General features: G+C 45.7%; 1 protein-coding gene across 1 annotated transcript in view; it reads right to left on the bottom strand.

Annotated features, from left to right (window-relative positions):
* ninl (ninein-like) overlaps window positions 1-24,870 on the bottom strand; it is a gene marked incomplete at both ends in the record, with an annotated part of 124,172 nt that overhangs the window by 77,602 nt on the left and 21,700 nt on the right. The window contains 4 exons of the mRNA XM_083650792.1: window positions 6,651-6,701; window positions 11,357-11,467; window positions 12,371-12,435; window positions 16,585-16,648. Of these exons, the coding sequence (XP_083506918.1) occupies window positions 6,651-6,701; window positions 11,357-11,467; window positions 12,371-12,435; window positions 16,585-16,648 (291 nt within the window). The remainder of the gene's footprint in view (window positions 1-6,650; window positions 6,702-11,356; window positions 11,468-12,370; window positions 12,436-16,584; window positions 16,649-24,870) is intronic.

The raw sequence follows: 24,870 nt of genomic DNA, 5'->3' as shown, positions 1-24,870 counted from the left end.
CAATACAGTATTTCAAGAAATTAGAATAGTGTGAAGAAAATCAGCAGTTACTTCTCAGTTATGACAGTTATGCCTCAGTCCACTCCCTCTGAATCTCCGCCAAATTTTTGAATCGTCTTTGCTTGACAATCCACTGAAGCCCACGGTCATCCATGGTATTTCCATGATATTCAAATTTTTTGGATAGGATCTGTAATATATATATATATATATATATATATATATATATATATATATATATATATATATATACACACACAGTATATATAATATATAATATATATAGATATTACTTTTGGAATGTAAATGCGTTTTTTTAAATGCGATGTTTAGAAAACGCTTCAAAAGGCATAAAAGATTATAATGCTGAACCCAAATTTGCGTTCCCATAAACTTGTGTTAACCACAGACCTTATTTTATGCATTTAAGTGAAATTCCCATTCTAAAACCCCATAGACTTTTCCACTGACGAACCAAAATGGCGGCGATTTCTGGATAAGCCTACAAAACCACGTCATCCCTGCGGTACTCTATAACTATGCCTCACTCAAATCTGTTCAACCTGTGCAACACAACAACAAAAAAGTGCTTAAAAAAACATAACCAACTATATGTAAACCTGGACACATCTCAGTGCTCACTAACTGGTTTTATATCAATAAAATTATCAATACTTGCCGCCAGTGTATCGGTAGCGTATCGCAACAGGGAGGATCACGATATATTCCAGTATCGATATTTTGTCCCAGCCCTCAACAGTCTCCTGCTCGTCTCCACATGCCATTAACCCTGAATAAGTGAAGTTGCACTAACACATCTCCTGCAGTCACACATCGCTCCGAGAATACACTCCAGACTTTAAGTTGTCACACACACACACACACACGTCTAAACGAAGGGTTTTCACACGAGGCTAATAAGCGGCTGTTGTTGAGAGCGATGTGGCAACCTTTAATCTGATTAGCCGACTTTCCTCCAGGCGAGCCAGAGACCAAAACACACAGAGCTCATTTACAACTGTGCGTCTCAACGTGGGGTCCGGGGACCATCAGGGGTCCCCGGGTTTCAAGGGGCTCCCCAGAAAAGTGACGACTTTTTAAACTTCAACATCACTGAGCCCGGTCAAGACCAAGACCTCTCACCACAAGAACAGCTTCTCCCCAAAGGCCTCATCAACAAGTCTCGAAAGCCCCCTCTACCAAGGACCCCCCCCCCCCCCCCCCAACTACCCTGCTTTGTGGTATACCGTTTAAAAGCAGTCTTTCCACAGCCTGTGCCGTATTTAGGAGAGAAGCTTCCTAGTGCCGATAGGAACCTTGGGAGTCTGAGTATTTCATGACATGTTTTCCTTCCCAGGTGCGCTGGATTTGATGATTTGATCACCGTTTCCGTGTGACTGCAGGCACGTGCACACATAGACATGAAAGGGGGCTTGAGCCCCTGCCTTTTTTTCAGTCTGTAAAAAGTGCCCTTTTTTTTTATTTATTATAATACATTTTTCATTTTCATTCCAACAACACATGAACAAAACAAACAGCTCAGACACATGAAAAAATAAAATAAAAAGTGCCCTTTCCTGACCATGAATGCATTTATAATGATGCTTTGTATGGAAATTGCCCTTTCCATGCCATCACTGAAGGCAGCATTCAAAGAAAAAATGCATTTTCCGAGCTCTCTTGGCCTTGAATGCACCATTTGTAATAGGCCTCTGCATGGAGCAGTGTTTTTCTAAACCGCCCCTGAAGGCACCAACCCAAAAACGCACGTGACCCGTCCCCACCCACTCCAGCAGTGCGCACTCCACTCAGCCAGAGCAACCATGCAGACGGACAGCAGCAGCACAGGCGCACACAGTCTGACAGATATATCAGTCAGTCAACGTGAATCAGGTATGTATGTTTGTAAAAGCCTCATCCTAAAATGAGATATTCCTCTAAATCTGGTTAAAATCGGAATATTTAAAATGAGTTATACCCCTAAATTGGCCTTCAAATTGCCTCAAATTTCTGTAGTGCCCTTTTATGAATTTGAGCCCCTGCCCCTCTAATGTTCTCTGCACGTCCCTGTGTGACTGCATGTGTTTGCTTGCAAGCGGTGCACCATGATAGTGAGATCAAACACACCCTGCTGTAAATTCAGCACAGGCTGTGGAAAGACTGCTTTTAAAACGGTTGTTTCACGCAGCAGTATCATTCTAACCGCCCCGGCTAAATTACTGGCTTCCGTAGGAGGACTATTATATCTTCGGATCTGCAATTGGACGTCGGAGACGGGGAGGAGAGCGTTTTGAACATCCGTTCCCCCCTTTTGACTTATGAAAGTCGGTGTGACGCATACGGAGAGCTAGCGTCACACATGGGGCTAGCAGAATGTGTGGGAGAACCTTCCCATGTCGCTGCTGCACATTGTTACACATTGTCGTTAATGAGCCCAGGAAGGTCAAAAACAAGTTGTGCAGGTATTTTGAGTTAAGGTGCGTTCACACCGACCTATTAAAGTTTTTCACTGGCGTCGAGTTTACATACAAAGTCAATGCAAACGAGCGATTGAGCGTATATTCGCCCAGGAGAAAAATCGCTGGGCGTCCGAGCGGCAGAGACAGAGCGATAGGGAGAAAATACGCTTGTCGCCCGAGATGAAATATCCCAACTCGAGCGAAAATACGCTGGCATCAGTCGCTCGCCGCTCAACGCTGATTGGCTGCCGTGTGAGAGCGAGTCAAGGATCCCACTGGCTTGGAACAAACCGCTGGTTTATTGTGTGGCAACAAACCGCATTGACAGGCTGACAGCTGACATGAAGTAAAGTCTGTACTACCGGTATGGAGCTCGCATTAGGAGCATGCTGATAGGCTTTAGCTTGTAAACAATGACGGTGGCTCGTAGTGGACAAACAGCATGACATTGCATAACGTTATATCCCCCACATGTCCGTCATTTTGTGTGCCTGTTGATGAGCGATTTAAACAGAGCGACAGAGCGATTCCAAAGGGTTGAATCAAGCGACAGAGAGAAAAATAAATATCTCTGTGTGAACGCACCTTTAGTTGGTTTCTTTCATCTCTGCAGTACATCATGGTGAATAATTATTTTCATAAAACATAAGGGAAATTATTTATTTTCAATGTTTTTGTGGAATGCCATTGTAGAAAATAATATGTTGTGGAATGTTTAAAGCATTATTGCTCACGTTTTACTTTTAGACACAAAACATTCAAATACTCATAACTTTTGATCTGAGAGAGCAATCACAGTCATTCAAAAAGTCATAGGGGAGAGTTTATAATTCATGGAAATATCAAAAACTGAAAATGTCAGACTTTCACCATGTGAAGGATTTCTGCGGGCCACCACACCTCTTCACAGAGAGTTTTCCACAGTGAATCAAAGAGCTGTGTTGAGCTGAGGTAGCAGACAGTGAGGTAGCAGTGAGGTAGCAGACAGTGAGTTAGCAGACAGTGAGGTAGCAGACAGTGAGGTAGCAGACAGTGAGTTAGCAGTGAGGTAGCAGACAGTGAGGTAGCAGTGAGTTAGCAGACAGTGAGGTAGCAGACAGTGAGTTAGCAGACAGTGAGGTAGCAGACAGTGAGGTAGCAGTGAGTTAGCAGTGAGGTAGCAGACAGTGAGGTAGCAGTGAGTTAGCAGACAGTGAGGTAGCAGACAGTGAGTTAGCAGACAGTGAGGTAGCAGACAGTGAGGTAGCAGACAGTGAGTTAGCAGACAGTGAGGTAGCAGACAGTGAGGTAGCAGTGAGGTAGCAGTGAGGTGGCAGACAGTGAGTTAGCAGACAGTGAGTTAGCAGACAGTGAGTTAGCAGACAGTGAGTTAGCAGTGAGGTAGCAGACAGTGTGACGTCACCTGGCTATGAGGTGTGGTTCTTGCCCAGCTCAGCAGACAGCCTGAGATCAGCCCTGAGCTGCAGTACATGGCTGTTTCTCTCCTCTCATCTCCTCTCTGCTCTGCTCTGACACACCTGCCAAACACCCGACTAAGCCCCGCCCACACAAACTGATTGGCAGCTGATTGGCAGCTGTGTCAAGAGTCTCCTGATTGGCCAGGAAGAAAATGTGAGGCAGTCATTCGCCTTTTCACCTCAGCCATTTTGTGTCTAAAAGGCAGGAAGTAACACAAGTGCAACCAAAACATTAACGAGGGCCCCAGCATTGGAACACCTAAATGCATTGGAAGTTGGAAACTTTTGTTTGCAGTGCACCTGTGTTAGGCCTTGGCCACACTGATCCGTGGTGTCTGTCCATGTGCGTTCATTTCTCTGTTCACTTCCATTCATTTTCAATGACAGCTGTCCGACTGTCTGTGGAGTACCCAGAAGCGTACGTATCCAGAAAATTTGCATATGTTTTGATGGACAGAAAGTTGAAGAGGGATTAACTTTTTCTGGATGGACGTATCGGATGGTCGGATAGTCACTGTCCGTTTAGCCAATCAGATTCGAGGTTTCGAGAGGAGGCGTTCCGAGATTTGTTTCAACTTTTCAAAGAAGATGGCGGCCGAGGCGGTGAAGGAGGCTATAATTAATGCTGTGTACACCATCCCGCTGTTGTACAACGTGATAGTCAGTGTCACCGTCTGATTTCACCATCTAATCTGGTCATTCGGTGGCATTTTATTGCCACATAAGTAACGTAGCGCACAGAGCTAACAGCTAGCTGACGCCAGCTTTCTTCTTCTCTCGGTTTATAGGCAGGTCACTGACACCTTCAAGGTGCTTACCGCCACCTGCTGTACAAGTAGATTACTTGTACATGCAACGGACATAAATCTATCCGTCTATCCGTTCTGTCCATTTTCTGACGGATCAGTGTGGCCAAGGCCTTACTTCCTCCCTTTTAACACATTGAGTGCCAGCGACGCCATATGGCGTCATTAGAAATTTACCGTAGGCTGCCAGCGACGCCAAATGGCGTCAATAACTCGAAATTGTTTTTTTGACGGGGGGGTGTCGATCTATGCCTCTTACATCGCCTCTTACAATATGAGAGCTATTGAATGTGTCTAACCTATTTTACAGAACCCTTAGGTGGCGACAGCGCACTCCAGATGAGAGAAAGTGGAGTAAAACACACAGAAGAAGTCGTTGGGGAAAAGGAAATCGCATCGCATCCGTCCGTATGCAGCTGCTTCATTGAAGCATAACGATAGCTGTGCCCCTGCAGCAGCCAATCTGCTGTCACAATTGAGCACCTCCGTGTCCGCTGCAACAGCCCATTCGCATGATCAGCCGTGGATTTGTTATTATTCTCAAGTGGAAGCATGGGAGCTGGTACACGCGGCTGTAAAAAAGCTGGATGTAGCAGACTTCTCAGTGCTGAGCACACGCAGAGCAAACGCACTCACAGCAGAGCCGAGCAGAGCAGAGAGACACTCCTCCCACAACGGGGGGGGGGGGGGGGGGGGGGGGGGGGAGGAGGGGGGGAGGTGGGGCACGCAGGACACTACAGCATACAACAGACCCAGGCAGCTGCAGCAGGCTGATGCACAGAGAGCAAACAAGCTAGAATAGGCTATCTGATGCCCACCAGCAGTAAATCAAGACCAGCATGAAGGTGTAGGGTCTGCGCACGCAGGGGCCAGCGCTGCTGGTTGCAGCTAAAACATATTATTTGGCCAAACAAAATTCCTTTGTTTTCACTCTTTTATTGAAGGAAATTATTTTTGAGGTGTCATTACATCAGAAAATATTAGCAATGAGTCAATGATGTGCTTGAAATGCTTCCTTTCACAAAAGGCTGAATATCTCAGGTTTCTAGAAAAAAATGTATTTTTCGGTCAAATCAAGCTATCTTCTCCGGCTCATAACTAAAGAACGGAAAATGGGATCAATAAACTTTTTTTTGCAGGTGATAGAAGAGAGTCTCATCGTTATTTGTGCGTGTTCAGTGTTTACATAGTAATTATTAAAGAAATTATATGACTGTTTTAAAATGCATTGCGGCCTATGTGGCACAGTACAGCACCTTTTGCCCAAGGGCCGTGGCACTCAAAGTGTTAAAGACACAAAATGGTTGCTGGTGAAAAAGGTAAATTGAAATAGTAAAAGTTTCCAATGGCCAACTCCAATGGCCGATTGTTTTTCCTTTTTTCTTACCTCGAAATAGTTCCCGGAAGTAAGGTTCTGGATTAAGCAGCGCTGTAGAGTTGCAGCAAAACAGACTGTTTGTGATGTACTTTGAAATGGTAAGACGTTTAAAGAATCAAATTGTATATTATCAGCTTTATGCATTCAAACGGCCCACCACGTATACTTCCTGGAACTATCCTTGACGTGACGATCAAGCATAATTTGGACTTCCGTTGGTGCCACTCCCTCTTCAATGCCCTGATGTGAACGCTGTTTGTTGGAGAAAAGCTAATGATGCCTTCAGGGTTTTCTCAGAAGTTACGTCCTACTTCAAAGTCTGAAGTTATGTGACTATGACACACATTCAGTTGATTTTGGTGGGAAATAATATAAAGAAATTACTCTGTACCAAAAGTCTTTGTTATGTATCTGCTTTTATATTTTAGAAATCAAGCACGAGAGTAACCAATGTTTTAAAATAATCCACACCCCCCTTCCGTCACTTGAATCACTCCACCGCCAAAGGACAATAAATAGAGCTAAAAAAAATATTTCTGACCCCACTCACCCAGCACACCACATCTTCCAGCTGTTGCCCTCCGGGAGGCGCTGCAGGTCTCTGCCCACCAAGACAACCCGTTTTAAAAACAGTTTCTTCCCCTCTGTCATAAGGACACTGAACTCTCTATAACAACCCCCATATCTCTGCTGCTATGACTGTATTGTGTATTGTTATTGTGTTTTATGTATTACGATGTTCAATGTTGGACCATGGCTTACGTATGAACTGTACTGAAAACAAATTCCACCAGCCTAGCTGTGTTGTCATTAAAGAATCTAATCTAATCTAATCTAATTGAGCTAATAACCAAAGGTTGCAGTATATTTGTGGTAAACATACAACACTAATGATTGTTTTGAATTCGTTTGTGACAGAAAAGTACATAATAAAAACAATTGACGTGGATTTGACCCATGAGGAAAGCACAAGAAACAGCAGAGTGACTTAAACGCTCTCTGGGAGAAATGTGTCTCACTGACCAAGCTGACCATGTCCTGTCCTCCAAGTTTGTTTTGTTGGGTTCTACTCTCACTTTTTATTTTTATTTTTGCACTTTGCGTGAGGTCACAGTCACCTTACCCTTTGACCTTTGACCACCAAAATCTAATCAGTTCATGCTTGAGTCCAAGTCGACATTTGAGCCAAATTGGAAGAAATTCCGTCAAGGCGTTCTTGAGATATCGCGTTAACGAACTTGGGAATGGCGTTCATGAGGTCACAGTGACCTTGAACTTTGACCTTCGACCACCAAAATCGAATCGGTTCATCCTTGAGTCTAAGTCGATGTTTGAGGCAAAATGTGACGAAATTCTGTCAAGGCGTTCCTCAGATATCGCGTTAACGAACATCGTACGGACAGACGTACGGACGTACGTACGCACAACCCTAATCCATAATGCCTCCAGCCTGGCTATCGCCGGCGGAGGCATAACGAGCCAACAGACAGAGACAGGGAGGATCAGAGGCCACACACACACTAAGCAACCAATTCCCCTCCATCCATCTTTGATGAGAAGCCATCGCACTGCATTCTGGGATAGCTTGAAACAGTAGACTCATCCATGCTGACTTTTCAAAAGACACAAAAAACTGGTTTGGAGCAAATAACCCAGTTTATACCATATAATACACATAATACATATATATATATATATATAACCCAGGCCAGACGTTCAGCCTATCTTAACCCAGGCCAGACGTTCAGCCTATCTTACAGCCTATCTTAACCCAGGCCAGACGTTCAGCCTATCTTACAGCCTATCTTAACCCAGGCCAGACGTTCAGCCTATCTTACAGCCTATCTTAACCCAGGCCAGACGTTCAGCCTATCTTACAGCCTATCTTAACCCAGGCCAGACGTTCAGCCTATCTTACAGCCTATCTTAACCCAGGCCAGACGTTCAGCCTATCTTACAGCCTATCTAAACCCAGGCCAGACGTTCAGCCTATCTTACAGCCTATCTTAACCCAGGCCAGACGTTCAGCCTATCTTAACCCAGGCCAGACGTTCCCAAACATTTCAGACCAAGTACCACTATGTACCAAAACCTCATCTCCCGGGGATCACTTCCACTGCAGATACCAACACACCCCCCCTAAAATAAAATGTGCTTATTTAACCATGCAAAACATGCATCAGAAAGACTACTGTGAATACAACATAGGCTACTGGTTCAAGACGGGAACACACACACACACACACACACACACACACGCGCGCCAACATTGAAAAAGTGTGCTGTGAAAAAGACCCATTTGAAAATGTTTTCCCCCAAGGCGATGGGCAGCAGCGACTCTACACGCAAAAGAAAGTCACTGTGGTGTCATGCACACAGCAAGGACCATGCCACCACGACGGGCACCAGACACATGGGAGAGCCAGACGAGAGACAGACAGGCACCAGACACATGAGAGAGACAGACAGGCACCAGACACATGGGAGAGACAGACGAGAGACAGACAGGCACCAGACACATGGGAGAGCCAGATGAGAGACAGACAGGCACCAGACACATGAGAGAGACAGACAGGCACCAGACACATTGGAGAGACAGACGAGAGACAGACAGGCACCAGACACATGGGAGAGACAGACAGGCACCAGACACATGGGAGAGACAGACAGGCACCAGGCACATGGGAGAGACAGACAGGCACCAGACACATGGGAGAGACAGACAGGCACCAGACACATGGGAGAGACAGACATGCACCAGACACATGAGACAGACAGACAGACAGGCACCAGACACATGGTAGAGACAGACAGGCACCAGAGACATGAGAGAGACAGATGGGCACCAGACACATGCGAGAGACAGACAGGCACTAGACACATGAGAGAGACAGACAGGCACCAGACACATGGGAGAGACAGACAGGCACCAGACACATGAGAGAGACAGACAGGCACCAGAGACATGAGAGAGACAGACAGGCACCAGAAACATGGGAGAGACAGACGAGAGACAGACAGGCACCAGACACATGGGAGAGACAGATAGGCACCAGACACATGGGAGAGACAGACAGGCACCAGCCACATGGGAGAGACAGACAGGCACCAGAGACATGAGACAGACATGCACCAGACACATGGGAGAGACAGACAGGCACCAGACACATGAGAGAGACAGACAGGCACCAGAGACATGAGAGACATGCACCAGACACATGGGAGAGACAGACAGGCACCAGACACATGAGAGAGACAGACAGGCACCAGACACATGGGAGAGACAGACGAGAGACAGACAGGCACCAGACACATGGGAGAGACAGACAGGCACCAGAAACATGGGAGAGACAGACAGGCACCAGAGACATGTGACAGACATGCACCAGACACATGGGAGAGACAGACAGGCACCAGGCACATGGGAGAGACAGACAGGCAACAGACACATGGAAGAGACAGACGAGAGACAGACAGGCACCAGACACATGGGAGAGACAGACGAGAGACAGACAGGCACCAGACACATGGGAGAGACAGACAGGCACCAGACACATGGGAGAGACAGACAGGCACCAGACACAAGAGAGAGACAGACAGGCACCAGACACATGGGAGAGACAGACAGGCACCAGACACATGGGAGAGACAGACAGGCACCAGACACATGGGAGAGACAGATGGGAGAGACAGACAGGCACCAGACACATGGGAGAGACAGGCGAGAGACAGACAGGCACCAGACACATGGGAGACAGACGAGAGACAGACAGGCACCAGACACATGGGAGAGACAGACGAGAGACAGACAGGCACCAGACACATGGGAGAGACAGACGAGAGACAGACAGGCACCAGACACATGAGAGAGACAGACAGGCACCAGACACATGGGAGAGACAGACAGGCACCAGACACATGGGAGAGACAGACAGGCACCAGACACATGGGACAGACAGACAGGCACCAGACACATGAGAGAGACAGACGGGCACCAGACACATGGGAGAGACAGACAGGCACCAGACACATGGGAGAGACAGACAGGCACCAGCCACATGGGACAGACAGACAGGCACCAGACACATGGGAGAGACAGACAGGCACCAGAGACATGAGAGAGACAGACAGGCACCAGACACATGAGAGAGACAGACAGGCACCAGAGACATGAGAGAGACAGACAGGCACCAGACACATGAGAGAGACAGACAGGCACCAGAGACATGAGAGCGACAGACAGGCACCAGACACATGAGAGAGACAGACAGGCACCAGAGACATGGGAGAGACAGACAGGCACCAGACACATGGGACAGACAGGCACCAGACACATGGGACAGACAGACAGGCACCAGACACATGGGAGAGACAGACAGGCACCAGACACATGAGAGAGACAGACAGGCACCAGACACATGGGACAGACAGACAGGCACCAGACACATGGGAGAGACAGACAGGCACCCGAGACATGGGAGAGACAGACGGGCACCAGACACATGGGAGAGACAGACAGGCACCAGACACATGGGAGAGACAGACAGGCACCAGAGACATGGGAGAGACAGACGGGCACCAGACACATGGGAGAGACAGACAGGCACCAGAGACATGAGAGCGACAGACAGGCACCAGACACATGAGAGAGACAGACAGGCACCAGAGACATGGGAGAGACAGACAGGCACCAGACACATGGGACAGACAGGCACCAGACACATGGGACAGACAGACAGGCACCAGACACATGGGAGAGACAGACAGGCACCAGACACATGAGAGAGACAGACAGGCACCAGACACATGGGACAGACAGACAGGCACCAGACACATGGGAGAGACAGACAGGCACCAGAGACATGGGAGAGACAGACGGGCACCAGACACATGGGAGAGACAGACAGGCACCAGACACATGGGAGAGACAGACAGGCACCAGACACATGGGAGAGACAGCAACAATTCTGCATAATAGTAATTGTGAATATCCAGAAAGATGGCGACAGTGCAAACAGCTGATCATACATGTGAGTTAAATGTTCGCTACGTCAGAGATTATTGGGAACAATTGTTTCATCTCCCATTTTGCACATTAACTCTTTTTTGGAAGTGAGCGTACTGTCATGTCACGATTTTATTCTCACTATCGCACTGGTGCAGCTGTGTGTGTGTGTGTGTGTGTGTGTGTGTGTGTGTGTGTGTGTGTGCGTGTGTGTGTGTGTGTGTGTGTGCGTGTGTGTGTGTGAGACTGACCCTCAGCGCCCTCTGGGGGTTGTTAGGGCGTATGGGCGTGGAGCACGACACGGGGGCGCCGACCTGCCCGTCCAGCTCACAGTCCAGCTTCCTCAACAGGACGTCCCGCTCCTGGACACCAGGGCAGAGGTCACAGGTCACACACAGGTTAAAACTGTCTATATGTATGTATGACAGCCATAACAGAGTGCTAAAGTCACACCCTCTTCAGGGTTGGGCATGGGGCCTAAGGGATTTCATTCCCTATACATGTTTCCATAGGAATTGTGTAAAATGCTTCTACTGTCAAAAAGAGTTTCACTTGGTCAAACCAAGCAATTTAGATATCTTCAGAATCAGGAGAGACCATATAAGATTTCACTCCGACCAAAACAAAAAAATACATATACCAGTATATATATCTTTATTTATTTATTTATTTATTTATTTATTTATTTTTGTTTTTTTGTTTTTGTTTTATCTTGATCCGAGTGACAGGCCATGTTCAGACTAGGAGGCTAAATCTGATTTGTGAACTTTAGTGACCTATTAATGACTTTATCCACATTGGTTTTATGAGCCTGGACGCTCCAAGTCTGATTTGTGTCACTTGTCCCAAACCACATATGGAGGTAGTTTCCAATCTGCTTCCGACTGATGTGACTTCAGTGCGGACGCGCAGATCCACCAAATCTGATTTGAACGTCACTCTCGAGTCGCAACTCGTCATCAAATGCTTCCGCGCAGGAAAACCACGTCACCAACGTACGTATTTACTGACGCCTACGTCGTTACCATAGCAACCCAGGTAGATAGGCTGTTTAGGTCTGGACACACAGAACCGACTTGAGAATCAGATTTGTGGCAGTCCGGACACACTCCCAAATCAGATTTGGGAAACCAATCAAGATAATGATTGATGATTAATGACTTTATCAGCAAATCAGATTTGCCTGTAATGTGAACATGGCCTTAGGCACTCTCTGAACTCAAAGTGTTGATCCTCGGTGTCAGAGGTCAGAGGTGGTGTCAGACCTCGGGGTGGAGCCTCTGCAGTCCCAGCTGCTCCCGCTCCGTCACCTCGTCCTTCTGAGGCCCGCCTGGACACACGCACACGCACACGCACACGCACACACACACACACACACACACACACACACACACACACACACACACACACACGTTATGACACATTTTTACTATATTTACCATATTAATAGGTCAGTGGCTTTGGGAGTATGCTTGCCTATTCATTGTAAACAGATAATGCATGGTGCAGGTTGGAGACCACATTGCATTAACATGTGGGAGTGGGAGGAGTCAATAGCAATGGGATGGGAAGGGGGGGGGGGGTTAAATCACATATAGCTGCATGACTATTGTTTGTAACCTGCAGGGGGCACTGTTCCTGAATTGGAACTGCACACCTGTGATGTCAGCCCCAGCAGAACATCCAGCAACAAGTGATGTCACTGCAGGTGTTGAACGCCCATTTAGAATGACACTTTTTACTCCACTTTTTTGCTGTAAATTTTTTGTTTGTTTGTTGGGGTATTTTCATACCAATCATGACCCCAAAATGTAAATTCATAAAAAGAAAATGTGTACCTGCACCACGCTCTTTCACATCCCAAATCCTTACTAGGCCTATCTGCTATACCTATACCTAAAAGGTGCCTTTTAAAGATGAGCTAATGAACAAAATCTCACGGAGAAGCGTTGAAGGAGGAAGCAAGGTGCCTGTGGTAGTCTATCAGCAGAGATCTGCTGTGATTGAGTCCTCACCGTCCTCATCGTCGTAAAGTCGCCTTCGAAGCATGACGTTCGATTATAACGAACTAGTTGCGTGGCTTAGCCTTCCAAAATGTTGAGGGTCGTTTTTTAGAATTTAACTCATTGAGTGCCATGGACGTCTTTCGACGTCCAATTAAATAGTGACGTAGAGTGCCACGGACGTCTTTCGACGTCCAATGCGTTTTTTGACGGTGGGACGTCGATCAAAGCCTTCCGCAGCTCCTGTACAACTATTATAGCTATTGGAGGTCTATAACCTATTTTACAGAACCCTTAGGTGGCGACAGTGCTCTCCAGGTTAACAGAAAGGCAGAGAAAAACAGAGAATAAGTCGTTGGGGAAACGGAAATCGCATCGCATCCGTATGCATCGATATGCATGAAGCGTTTTAACGTTAGATGTGCCTGCAACAGGCAGCAGCCAATCTGCTCCCACAATTGAGCTCCTCCACTGCTGCGACAGCCCATTCGCATGATCATCGTTATTATTCTCAACTGGAAGCATACAGTAGTAGCCGGTGACAAACACACGCGGAAAAACCTGGATGTCGCCCACCCTTCACAGTGCAGTCAGAGCAAACTCAGCAGAGAGCCACCTCCCATACAGGGAGGAGTGTGCAGTTGAGGCGAGGCGAGGCGAGGCGGGGCGGGGGGGGGGGGGGGGGAGAGCAGCACACAGCCACACAACACCCAGACAGACCCAGGCAGCAGGACAGGGTTGGCAAACGCAAGCCAGAATATCCGATGCCCACCAGCAGCAAGAAGCTGCAACCAGCAGCGCACGCAGGGGCCAGCTAAAATAACCATATATATATGGTTGCAGCTAAAAATATTATTCTGCCAAACAAAATTCCCTGGCCTCACTGTTTTATTGAAGGAAATTATTTTTGAGGTGTGACTACATCAGAAAATTAGCTTCAGAGTCAGTGATGTGTTTGAAATGTTTAATTTCACAAAAGGGCCATTATCTCAGCTTCTAGAAAAAAACTGCTCTTTTTTGTTAAATCAAGCTATCTTCTCCGGCTGATAACTAAAGAACGGAAAATGATATCAATAAACCTGTTTTTGCTGATGATAGAAAAGAGTCTAATCGTTCTTTTTGCGTGTTCATTGTTTACATAGTAATATCACACAATATTCTGTGGGCCTCGAGAAATCACTGAAAAAAGCTCTGAAACTCTGGCACTGGGAGCGTCCGTTCTCCAAAAGTGGCTGGCACTCAATGAGTTAATACATAGAATTGGGAACGTTACATAAAATTTCATTCAGACTGTCTGGCACTCAATCGCTGCCATTTTCCCCTGGAGTCTTCCCTCAAAAGCGTCCATGTTGACAATGTGCCAAAACCCGACGCGCTGATAGAAAAATCTCCATGGACGCGCCACGCTCAGGCCTCGCCCCCCGACACGCCCCGTGCGATGACGTCAAAATCGCCGCGCGCCCTATGCGCTTGGCTGGGCGCGAAGACTATGCCAAAGGCTTTAGTGTCCTCTGGCTCTCCTGCTGCACAAACCACCGGTGTGTTTTTGGCTGCGTCCCCCGCTGTTAACGTCATTATTTCGGCTGCATCATCTTCATCATCGTCTGTCTCTCCACTGTCCACCACCAATACAGGTGCGGGAACGGGAGGCACTACAAGCTGCACTTGTTGAGGGGGAGGGCGACGAGTCATCTTCTTCCTCGTCAATGCGACGTTTCTTGCCTTTGTGGAAAAAGCTTCAAAGCTGTTTTATGTCTGCTTGATTTGGCGCTGCGGCTGCATTGGTTTACTGTAGACAGCGTAGCTAGTTTCCCATGATGCTCTGGGGCACAGAGGCATAGCAGGACAGGCGGACACTTACGCATGACAGCTGATGTGTTTTGCAGACAAACAAAAAACTTTATTTCCGCCCCCTTCTTTTTTGGGTGTGCCAGCTGCCTGTGTGGGTGGCACTGGCACACCCAGGCACACCCGTAGCTATGCCATTCCCCCGCCCCCCAGATTTTTTATCCCATTTTTATCCCCCATTAGTGCAAATTTTAATTTATTTATCCTGGTTGCTACTCCATCCTCTGCCGATCTGGGGAGAGCCGAAACTGGTTCCATGCTTCCTCCGAGACATGCGCAGTTAGCCAGCCGCTTCTTTTCACCTGACAGAGGAAGCTTCACCGGTAGGACATAGCACGTGGGAGGTTCCAACCAGTTCCCCTCCCTCCGAACAGGCGCCCTTAACGACCAGAGGAGGAACCACATTAGCAACCAGGATATTGCATGTTTTGGTGAAGGGGGTTCCTATATGAAGGAAACCCCCGGGAGGCACGGGGAGAACATGCAAACTCCACACAGAAAGGCCCTTTTGACGACCCCACCCGGGCGATAGGCACTCGAGGACATGCGGACGGGCACGCATTCCTTCAGCGCTCACAGCGTCCCAGGTGGGAATCGAACCCAGGACCTTCGAGCTGTGAGGCGACAGCGCTTACCACTGCACCACTGTACCCCCCTGCCATTGGTTTTTTATAGTCCGCAAGGTTTTTTCTCTCTCTCCTTAATACATTGAAGTTGGCCAGTGGGGGCAGTAATGCAACGCTGCCAACCGCCAAACAACGCAAAAGAAGAAGTTGGTCAGCGGTGCGTTATTATGGATCCCACTGGAGATCGTTATGACGGCTGGGCGTAGTGTGTGTGTGTGTGTGAGGGAGATTTAAGTAGTGTCCTCCAGAAACAGAGTGGCGTCAGCGGAGGACCAAAATGCGTGACTCATTAGCCAATGAACAGCCAGGAAGGGCTCTCGCGCTACTTTTGAATGCTAAAATAAAGCTGATAATGTACAATTTGATTTAACAAAAACGTTCAAGTACAACACAAACTGTCCATTTTGCTGCAACTCGACAGTGCTGCTTAATCCAGGACCTTACTTCCTGGAACTCTTGAGAGTAAAAAAACTGGTCCATTGGAGTGAATGGAGATGTCGCGACTCTTCTATATACACGGCTCTGGATTTAAACTGAGAAGATTTACATGAAAATCTTCCATATGATCGCTTTAACACTGTTTGGCTGGATTTGTTCTTGACTTGATTTATTTACATGAAAATCCTCCGGATTATCACTTTAACTTTAGCCCGTTAGATTTTAGCCGCCTAAATCTACCATAGATTTAGTCGAATAAAATCTTATGATATTAAGTCAACTACACTGAAACTAACTAGCTCATGTGCAAGTGAAAGGGCAAATCTTGCTTAGTCAGTACATCAAAGACGTGTTTCAGCAACCCAGTGGCCATTAAAAGAAAGATTTTGCCTTGCAGTTGAGCGTTAGATATGTTAGATATGTTAGATACTGTATGTTAGATATGTTAGATATGTTAGATATGTCCCTATGACTAAAACTACATCAACATGTACTGTCAACATGAACAGTGGTATATAGCTTCCTGGGTGAATAAAGGTTAACACGGTTAGTCAGTGAGTTCACCTGTGGAGTCAACCGGCTGTCTGTTCTCCTTCTGAAGGCCAGGCTCCTCATCTGACTTCAGGCTCTGCAGGAGGGACATGGAGAGATGTTACAACCGTGTGTGTGTGTGCGTGTGTGTGCGTGTGTGTGTGTGTGTGTGTGTGTGTGCGTGTGCGTGCGTGTGTGTAGGGCTGGGCGATATGATTTCAAATCAATATCACCATTATTTCAAACTTATATATATATAAATAGCCGGAGTACATTTTAGTAGCCTGGATCACATCTTTAGGAAGCAGCTGCTTAAGAAGGCTATGGACGAGACACATCCTCTCAGCTCAGAACACATGCATGTGACAAGACTGATCAGTGATGTCACACACACACACACACACACACACACACACACACACACACACACACACACACACACACACACACACACACACACACACACACACACACACACACACACACACACACACACACACAAGGGGGCATTGTGACAAGACTGATCAGTGATGTCATAGGGGGGCGCACACACACACACACACACACTAATGATGTCATCAGTGACATCATAATGGGGCACACACACACACACACACACGGAGGCATTGTGACATCACTTATGCAATAAAATGAGCAACACACACACAAGGAGGCATTGTGACATCACTGATGCAATAACACTTAGTGAGCAACACACACACACAGCAACAATAGGGCAGGCGAGGCCGAGCTATGGGCGAGGCCACGCAGCGGCCGAGCCTAGGCATCGAGTGCGCGTAGCACGCGAGATGCCTAGTATTATCAGAATCGATTAAAAAGTCTTTATAATAAATACGATGAACTTCAAACTTGGAGGATTTCCACATTCGCTTCACATATAGCGGACGGGAGCGGGCGGTAATGGTCAGAAATCCAGAGGGAGTGGGAGCACCCCTCTAGTGTGTGTGTGTGTGTGTGTGTGTGTGTGTGTGTGTGTGTGTGTGTGTGTGTGTGTGTGTGTGTGTGTGTGTGTGTGTGTGTGTGTGTGTGTGTGTGTGTGTGTGTGTGTGTGTGTGTGTGTGTGTGTGTGTGTGTGTGAAATGCCATGAAAAACATGTATAAACCTTTTTCTTTATTTCTTAGAAATTCTCAATTTTAGATATTATTAAACAGAATAGAGGCAATAAATAGTCTGGCAACACAAATATTTTTCCATTCTGTCTTTTCCTTTTTCCATAGGCTACTTGTCCAAAACCTTCATACAGCATGAAGCTGAAAACAGTAAGCAGCATGTTTCTTGGTAGAAGGGAGGATTATATTCTGTGTTAATCTGAGTGGAACATTGCTTTAAGACTTTTTAAACTCAGACGTTTCATTCAGCCTGAGAATGAGTGAGGAAGCTCTGAATGAACATAATGTTCAATATTTAACACACTTATGTAAGTGGAGACTGGATCTCTCTCTCTCTCTCTCTCTCTCTCACACACACACACACACACACACACTCTCTCTCTCTCTCTTTCTCTCTACCTCCCTCTCCCTCTCGCAGTCTCTATCCCCCTTTCTCTCTCTCTCTCTCTCTCTCTCTCTCTGCCTCTGTCTCTCTCTCTCAATTCAATTCAAAGGCTTTATTGGCATGAGCATTCTTGAAGCCTACAGTAGGCTACTGAAGCACGTTGTAAAAGGTAGTAAAGACTACAGTGCATAATATAGTTAGAGAAGCTGTGTTAAACAGAGCAGAGCGCTCCCTGCAGGCAGCACAGTGTACTGGCTGCGTGTCACAGATGTACTTTAAGCCGTTCTGCCTGACGTGTGAATAAGACATGAGGAAGTGAAAAATTCAGCAGCAGAGGCTCAATTATTAACACAGCCGGAGCGAGCTAGCTAGCTAGCTACAGCTAGCTACTCCACACGCAGCCTCTATCTGCCAGAGTGGGTTTAGCTAGGCTAACATGAGGCCATCACACACACACACACACACACACACACACACACACACACACACACACACACATACACACACACACACACACACACACACACACACACAGACACACACACACACACACACACACACACACACACACAGACACACGCATGCGCACACACATTGTAATGCTGCATTCCAGACAACTCAGAGGTGGGAATTTGCCAGTTGAAAAGTTCCACCTCCGACCCTCAAAGCGTTCCAGCTGCACAACACTGTTGTGTGACGTCAGACAACTGGTTCTCTCCGTGAGGTCGGGGTAGATTTCCCCCCCAGCGTTTACAAGTCAGAACTCCGACTTTGAGTGGTGTTCCAGAGTACATTTTCTACTAGGAGGTCAGAAAATCCCAAGGTCCGAGTTGTCTGGAAGGCAGCCTTATAATGGTGTCTGTACGCTCTGTGGTCCAACCACAACAAACATTGACACCCAACACATTTCACCTGTTCCCCATGCAACTGCTAATGTTACGGTGTTAGCTAGTTAGTTTGCATAGAATGTTACAGCAGCTGAATGTGCAAGTTTACATCTGGAATTTAGATGGGTGTGTATAAGGTTATGCGATGCTGGAAATCAAATTAAAGTGAATTCTGAGGATCATCAGGATGTTAACGGTACTGCAGTGCAGTGTTTAATGTTACAGTCAGTACGTTTACATACACAGTTAAGTCGAGCTATGGTTATAGTAGAGGTGTCAAAATTAATCGTATAATCGATGCATCGCGATGTGGACGTGTGAATCGAATCGAATCGAAGACGGATGAATCGTTGAATCGTTTATGTTTAAATTTCTGTTGACATTCAGATTTTAAAGCACTTTCTAAGTAAAAAAGGGCCTTGATATTTATCTGACTGCTTGTATTAATTGATGAAAAAGTAGCCATATGCAGTAATAGTACAGAAAATTGAGGATTTGATACTTGGAGCTGCAATACTGTTGGAGCTGTATCGAGATGCATCGTGATGCATCGTGGAATCAAATTGAATCGAATCGTTGACAGATTAATCGTAATCGAATCGAATCGTGAGGCCAGTGAAGATTCACAGCCCTAACACACACACACAGACATGCACAGAGATATGCGGTCGCTATGATGACTAGTTGTGGGCGGAGGCGAGTAAACTTGCAGTGGAAGCAGACAGTCAGTACGTTTACATGCACAGTTAAGTCGAGCTATGGTTATAGCTTGATTAGGCTATTTACTCTGACTACTGTCCTTGTCCCAGTATACAAGCACGGGTGGGAAATAGATTTTTTTGATGGAATCACGTTGCCTCCGCTACGATAGGTGGCGATATGCACTCTTTCAACGCAGGCTAAGCCAATTCTAACAACTGGTCTCTTAATAATGTAGCTATTTCATTAAAAAAAGATTATATAATTATACAAACGTTTCACCTCAAAGCGATCACTTCTGGCCCATATAATAGTGTGGCAGTGTGTTGGTGTTGAGAGACGTTTCGCCCTGTGTGTATTTTACTGATAGGACATTGTGTTTTGCTGTGTTCTGTGTTTATGTGGTCGAGCGAGGTTGTGTTTATGTGGAGAGAGAGAGAGCCATAACACAAAGCTGCCCCTTGTGAGCTCAATACAGTTGAAACAAAGTTATTCCATAAAAAAAATACATTTTCTACACACAGATTTAGCTCTACATCAACGAACTTGACATTTAGCTTTAGCTAATCGCTCCCTGGCGAGTTTTACACGCTGTTCGACTTCCGGATCAAAGAGCGCATGCGCTGATCACCTCATCCAGGTCCAGTCCGACTGGCCTCAGGAGTAAATCGACTTCCAATCGCATTATCTGGGTGTGTTAGTCAGACTTTTATAACTTCGATTTCAGTCGAACTAACATGTTTCAAGTTTTTTTTTATTGGTTAAGTGGTCCATGGTCTGAAAAAGTTTGAGAAACACTGGTCTAGAACAAGACAATGCCAAGCACCCAGGAACAGCTCTGGGCTGTGAAGCAATTTGGGCTTTTGTGGCCAATCAGTCAAGCCTATTTCCTGTCAGCTATTGTCTTAGCAAACACTGCAACAGCAAGTAAGCTAGGGGCAATTTAGGATGTTTACCCACGGAGGGAGGAGTTGGAAGCAGAGGGGAGTTTCCTGCTGTTATGGAGGAAATTACTGTTCAAAACTATTGTTTAGGTCTTACTGATGCCAAAAATGAATGGTTAAAGTGACTGTTCTATCGAATTTCACAAAAAGCCGTTTATCTCTGAATAATTTTTCTGACGCTGAAACCATGCTGTATTCAACTGCTAATGCTTACATAACTACTAACTCTACAAACTAACTATTTTAGACAGAGAAAGCACACATTCTATTAGTTCTTTTTAGATGATTGGTGTTCACGAAGTCTTAACAGAAAAGAATCCTCGGCTCTTGTAAAATGAGCCAGAATCCTCAAAAAAAAAACTGGCAGAACCTACCTACAGCATTGAAAAAAGGGCTGGCAGTCAATGTGTTAAAGGATGGGTTTTCCGTGGGGAATATGAATATATATTAAATCTCACGCCCCTAAGGTTTTCGAATCCGTTTAAATTTTTGAAATTGGATATTCACTGCCATGCCTATCAAGCATCTATCACATTATTTCCATGTCGCTCTGACGCAAAACGCGTCAGAGCGACACCCCCCGCCTTGCGGAAGTCGTGCACCTATGAACTACAACTGTTGTTGGCCATGGTCCCGCCTCTAGAGGTCCTCCACGCCCCTTCAGAGGCCTTGACAAAAACAAAAAGGCAGCCATCTTTTTCCACCACTAGCCTACTGTAGCTAGGTTAGCTTCCCATAGTTCCTTGCAAAGAGACCATATCTCGGGAACGGAAGCACTAATAGACACGGGACTGGCGGCAATGGAAAGATCGTCAAATTTTACATCTAGTAGTAGGTGGGTTGAAGTAACGAAATCAACGCTGAGCAATGTACCCGTTTTTACACATTTTTACAGAAAATAGTTACAACATCAGATGCGCGTAACTCCTACGAAAATGCCTTAAAATGCATGAATTTTTTTTTATGAAGACATCTCCCGACATATATACTACCGTTTACATTTGGTGCAATTTGGAGGCAATTTTATTTTCGATTTATTTCTTCTTCTTTGTATCTTTTATTGTCGAAGCCTTCTTCTTCTTCTTCTTTGAGTTTTATGGCGGTTGGCAAACATATATGTGCATTACCGCCACCTACTGGAGTTTGATATCAGCCAAATGCCTGAGGGGTGGGCATGAAAACGAAGGCCACGCGAGCCCAGTGCATTGTGGGAAATGTAGTATTTCGAGTCCCCGCACCCGCACCTCCCCCCCACCACCCCCCCCCCACACACAGAGTGGATTTCGGTTGATATCTCTGTGAGTAAACCACCAATTTCAAAAATTTCAACGGATTCGAAAACCCTAGGGGCGTGAGATTTAATATATATTCATATTCCCCACGGAAAACCCATCCTTTAAGGACTATATGTATTTTTTCACCCCGAATCCAACGCCACCACCCGAGTCTCTACTTCGTTACGGTTGCGGAGATAGGTCCACTCTGCTTGCAGGGCTACAGGAGAGAGACAGAGTAGGCTACAGGGGGGGGGTTGGGAGTTGCAAGTTACTGACCAAACACTCTATTTCAGTGATTGCTGTCAGAATATAGAGCCATTTAACACTTATTTTAACACAAAAACATCACTGAATGCAACTTTAAGATGGCAACAGATAGCCTATTTGACTTTGGCAACATTGTGCATTTATTGAACTTGAAAAAACTTTCTTTGAACTTTGAATATATTTGAACTGAAAAGGAGAAATAAATGTAAAAAAAAAAAAAAAAAAGTAAATGGACTAAAATAAATTTGTATTTATTATTTATATCGGTTATCTTGTTTTCATAATTGTGGGAAGCCAGAAATGTTATTAATTGTACAGCCTTAATGCTATTTGTCATTTAATTAGCCTGTAATTTGTAATTTACAGTTGAAGTAGTAGCCCTATTGTTTTTGGGGATGTTTTAGGAGTTAGGTGGTCCCCGAGTTTTTTTTTATTGCTTAAATGGTCCATGGTCTGAAAAAGTTTGAGAAACACTGGTCTAGAACAAGACAATGCCAAGCACCCAGGAACAGCTCTGGGCTGTGAAGCAATTTGGGCTTTTGTGGCCAATCAGTCAAGCCTATTTCCTCTCAGCTATTGTCTTAGCAAACACTGCAACAGCAAGTAAGCTAGGGGCAATTTAGGATGTTTATGTTGTCAAGTTAAAACCGTCTATACTATAGCACCAAATCATAATGAGAGGTCTCTCAAGGCACTTTACAAATAGAGCAGCTAGAAGACCAGTCTCTTTATGTTTAGACCCAACAATTGAAACAATTGTCACATTCAAGCACTGGCCATTCTTACTGCACAGGTCAACACTTTCCCAAAAAGTGAAAGAAGCAGCTGTAAAAGCTCAGGGACAAAATGTCTTAACTCTTCTTTACATTATGAGTCCAGTTTCCTTCAGAAGCCACCAGGAGCTGTTTCCTGGAGCTCCCCCTCTGTATGGCTCTGGCCACTAGACTCTGTTCATGTGGGAGAGGCGGGGCCAAGAGAAACTACTCTATGGGCCCACCAGGAAGTAGGAGTTGAAACTTTTTGGGCACACGCGCTGGCTGAGCAACTTTCATTGGAATGAATGGGTTCGCCATCTCTTCCACGCCTTCTCCAGTTTCTTTTCTACCTTCATGGACGATGCTGTTTCAGTCTGACGCAGGATCTAAAATCACCTCATGCCAAGCTGGTAACAGCCAGTACAATTTGAACTTTGTCAACTCAAAATGTGTCCCTCACTCTAGTTTCTGTAGCTTTCTTTATTGAATGAAAGAACATTTAATAGTATAATGCGAATCCATTTCTTCACGCCATCCAACTCTAAACAGGAGCAGACCCAGCTCTATCTCTCTTTCTCTCTCTCATTACCAAAGCATCTAAATACAAATGAAGTCAAATCGATGTAAATATGTAAATGCTTTCTCTCTCTGTCTCTCTCTCTCCCTCTCTCTCCTTTGAACCCTTCATGTAGCCTAACTGACTAAACTGCTAGAAATGTTAACTATTTAAAAACAGACAGATTACAGTCACTGGAGCAGAATGAAAACCACAGAGCCGAATGGCCGAGAGGGAGAGAGAGACAGAGAGAGAGAGACAGAGAAAGAGAGACAGAAAGAGAGAGAGAGACAGAAAGAGAGAAAGAGAGAGAGAGAGAGGTTGAATAGGACTTAGTCTCCCTGGCGATGGGAGTCGGCCGGGTTACATAAAAACTAAATATTTCAGAAAGGATAGAAGAGAGGAAGGAAACAATCTGCCCTCTCTCTCTCTCTCTTCTCTCATTCTGTCCATCATAGAGGTTCACTGCAGAGCTGTGCGTTAGTGACTAAAGTGTAAATGTATGAAGCAGTAGAGAGCAGCTGGTCAGCTTGTTGTGGTGTGGCTGTAGAGCCCCATTCAGTAACATTCTCAGACAAGGTGAATAGTGTGATAAGGTGGATTTGTTTCCTGATGTAGCTCACTGTGACACAGTCAACTGTCTGTCTTTAGCTCTAGTCTCTACTCCAAAACACTCTGAGTTACTGTGACACAGTCAACTGTCTGTCTTTAGCCTGAGTCTCTACTCCAAAACACTCTGAGTTACTGTGACACAGTCAACTGTCTGTCTTTAGTCCTAGTCTCTACTCCAAAACACTCTGAGTTACTGTGACACAGTCAACTGTCTGTCTTTAGTCCTAGTCTCTACTCCAAAACACTCTTGAGTTACTGTGACACAGTCAACTGTCTGTCTTTAGTCCTAGTCTCTACTCCAAAACACTCTGAGTTACTGTGACACAGTCAACTGTCTGTCTTTAGCCTGAGTCTCTACTCCAAAACACTCTGAGTTACTGTGACACAGTCAACTGTCTGTCTTTAGTCCTAGTCTCTACTCCAAAACACTCTTGAGTTACTGTGACACAGTCAACTGTCTGTCTTTAGTCCTAGTCTCTACTCCAAAACACTCTGAGTTACTGTGACACAGTCAACTGTGTCTTTAGCCCTAGTCTCTACTCCAAAACACTCTGAGTTACTGTGACACAGTCAACTGTCTGTCTTTAGTCCTAGTCTCTACTCCAAAACTCTCTTGAGTTACTGTGACACAGTCAACTATCTGTCTTTAGTCCTAGTCTCTACTCCCAAACTCTCTTGAGTTACTGTGACACAGTCAACTGTCTGTCTTTAGTCCTAGTCTCTACTCCAAAACTATCTTGAGTTACTGTGACACAGTCAACTGTCTGTGTTTAGTCCTAGTCTCTACTCCAAAACACTCTGAGTTA

This window comes from Poromitra crassiceps, assembly GCF_964638095.1.
Source record: "Poromitra crassiceps genome assembly, chromosome: 14".
Taxonomy (NCBI): Eukaryota; Metazoa; Chordata; class Actinopteri; order Beryciformes; family Melamphaidae; genus Poromitra; species Poromitra crassiceps.
This window is presented reverse-complemented; position numbering and strand designations above follow the sequence as displayed.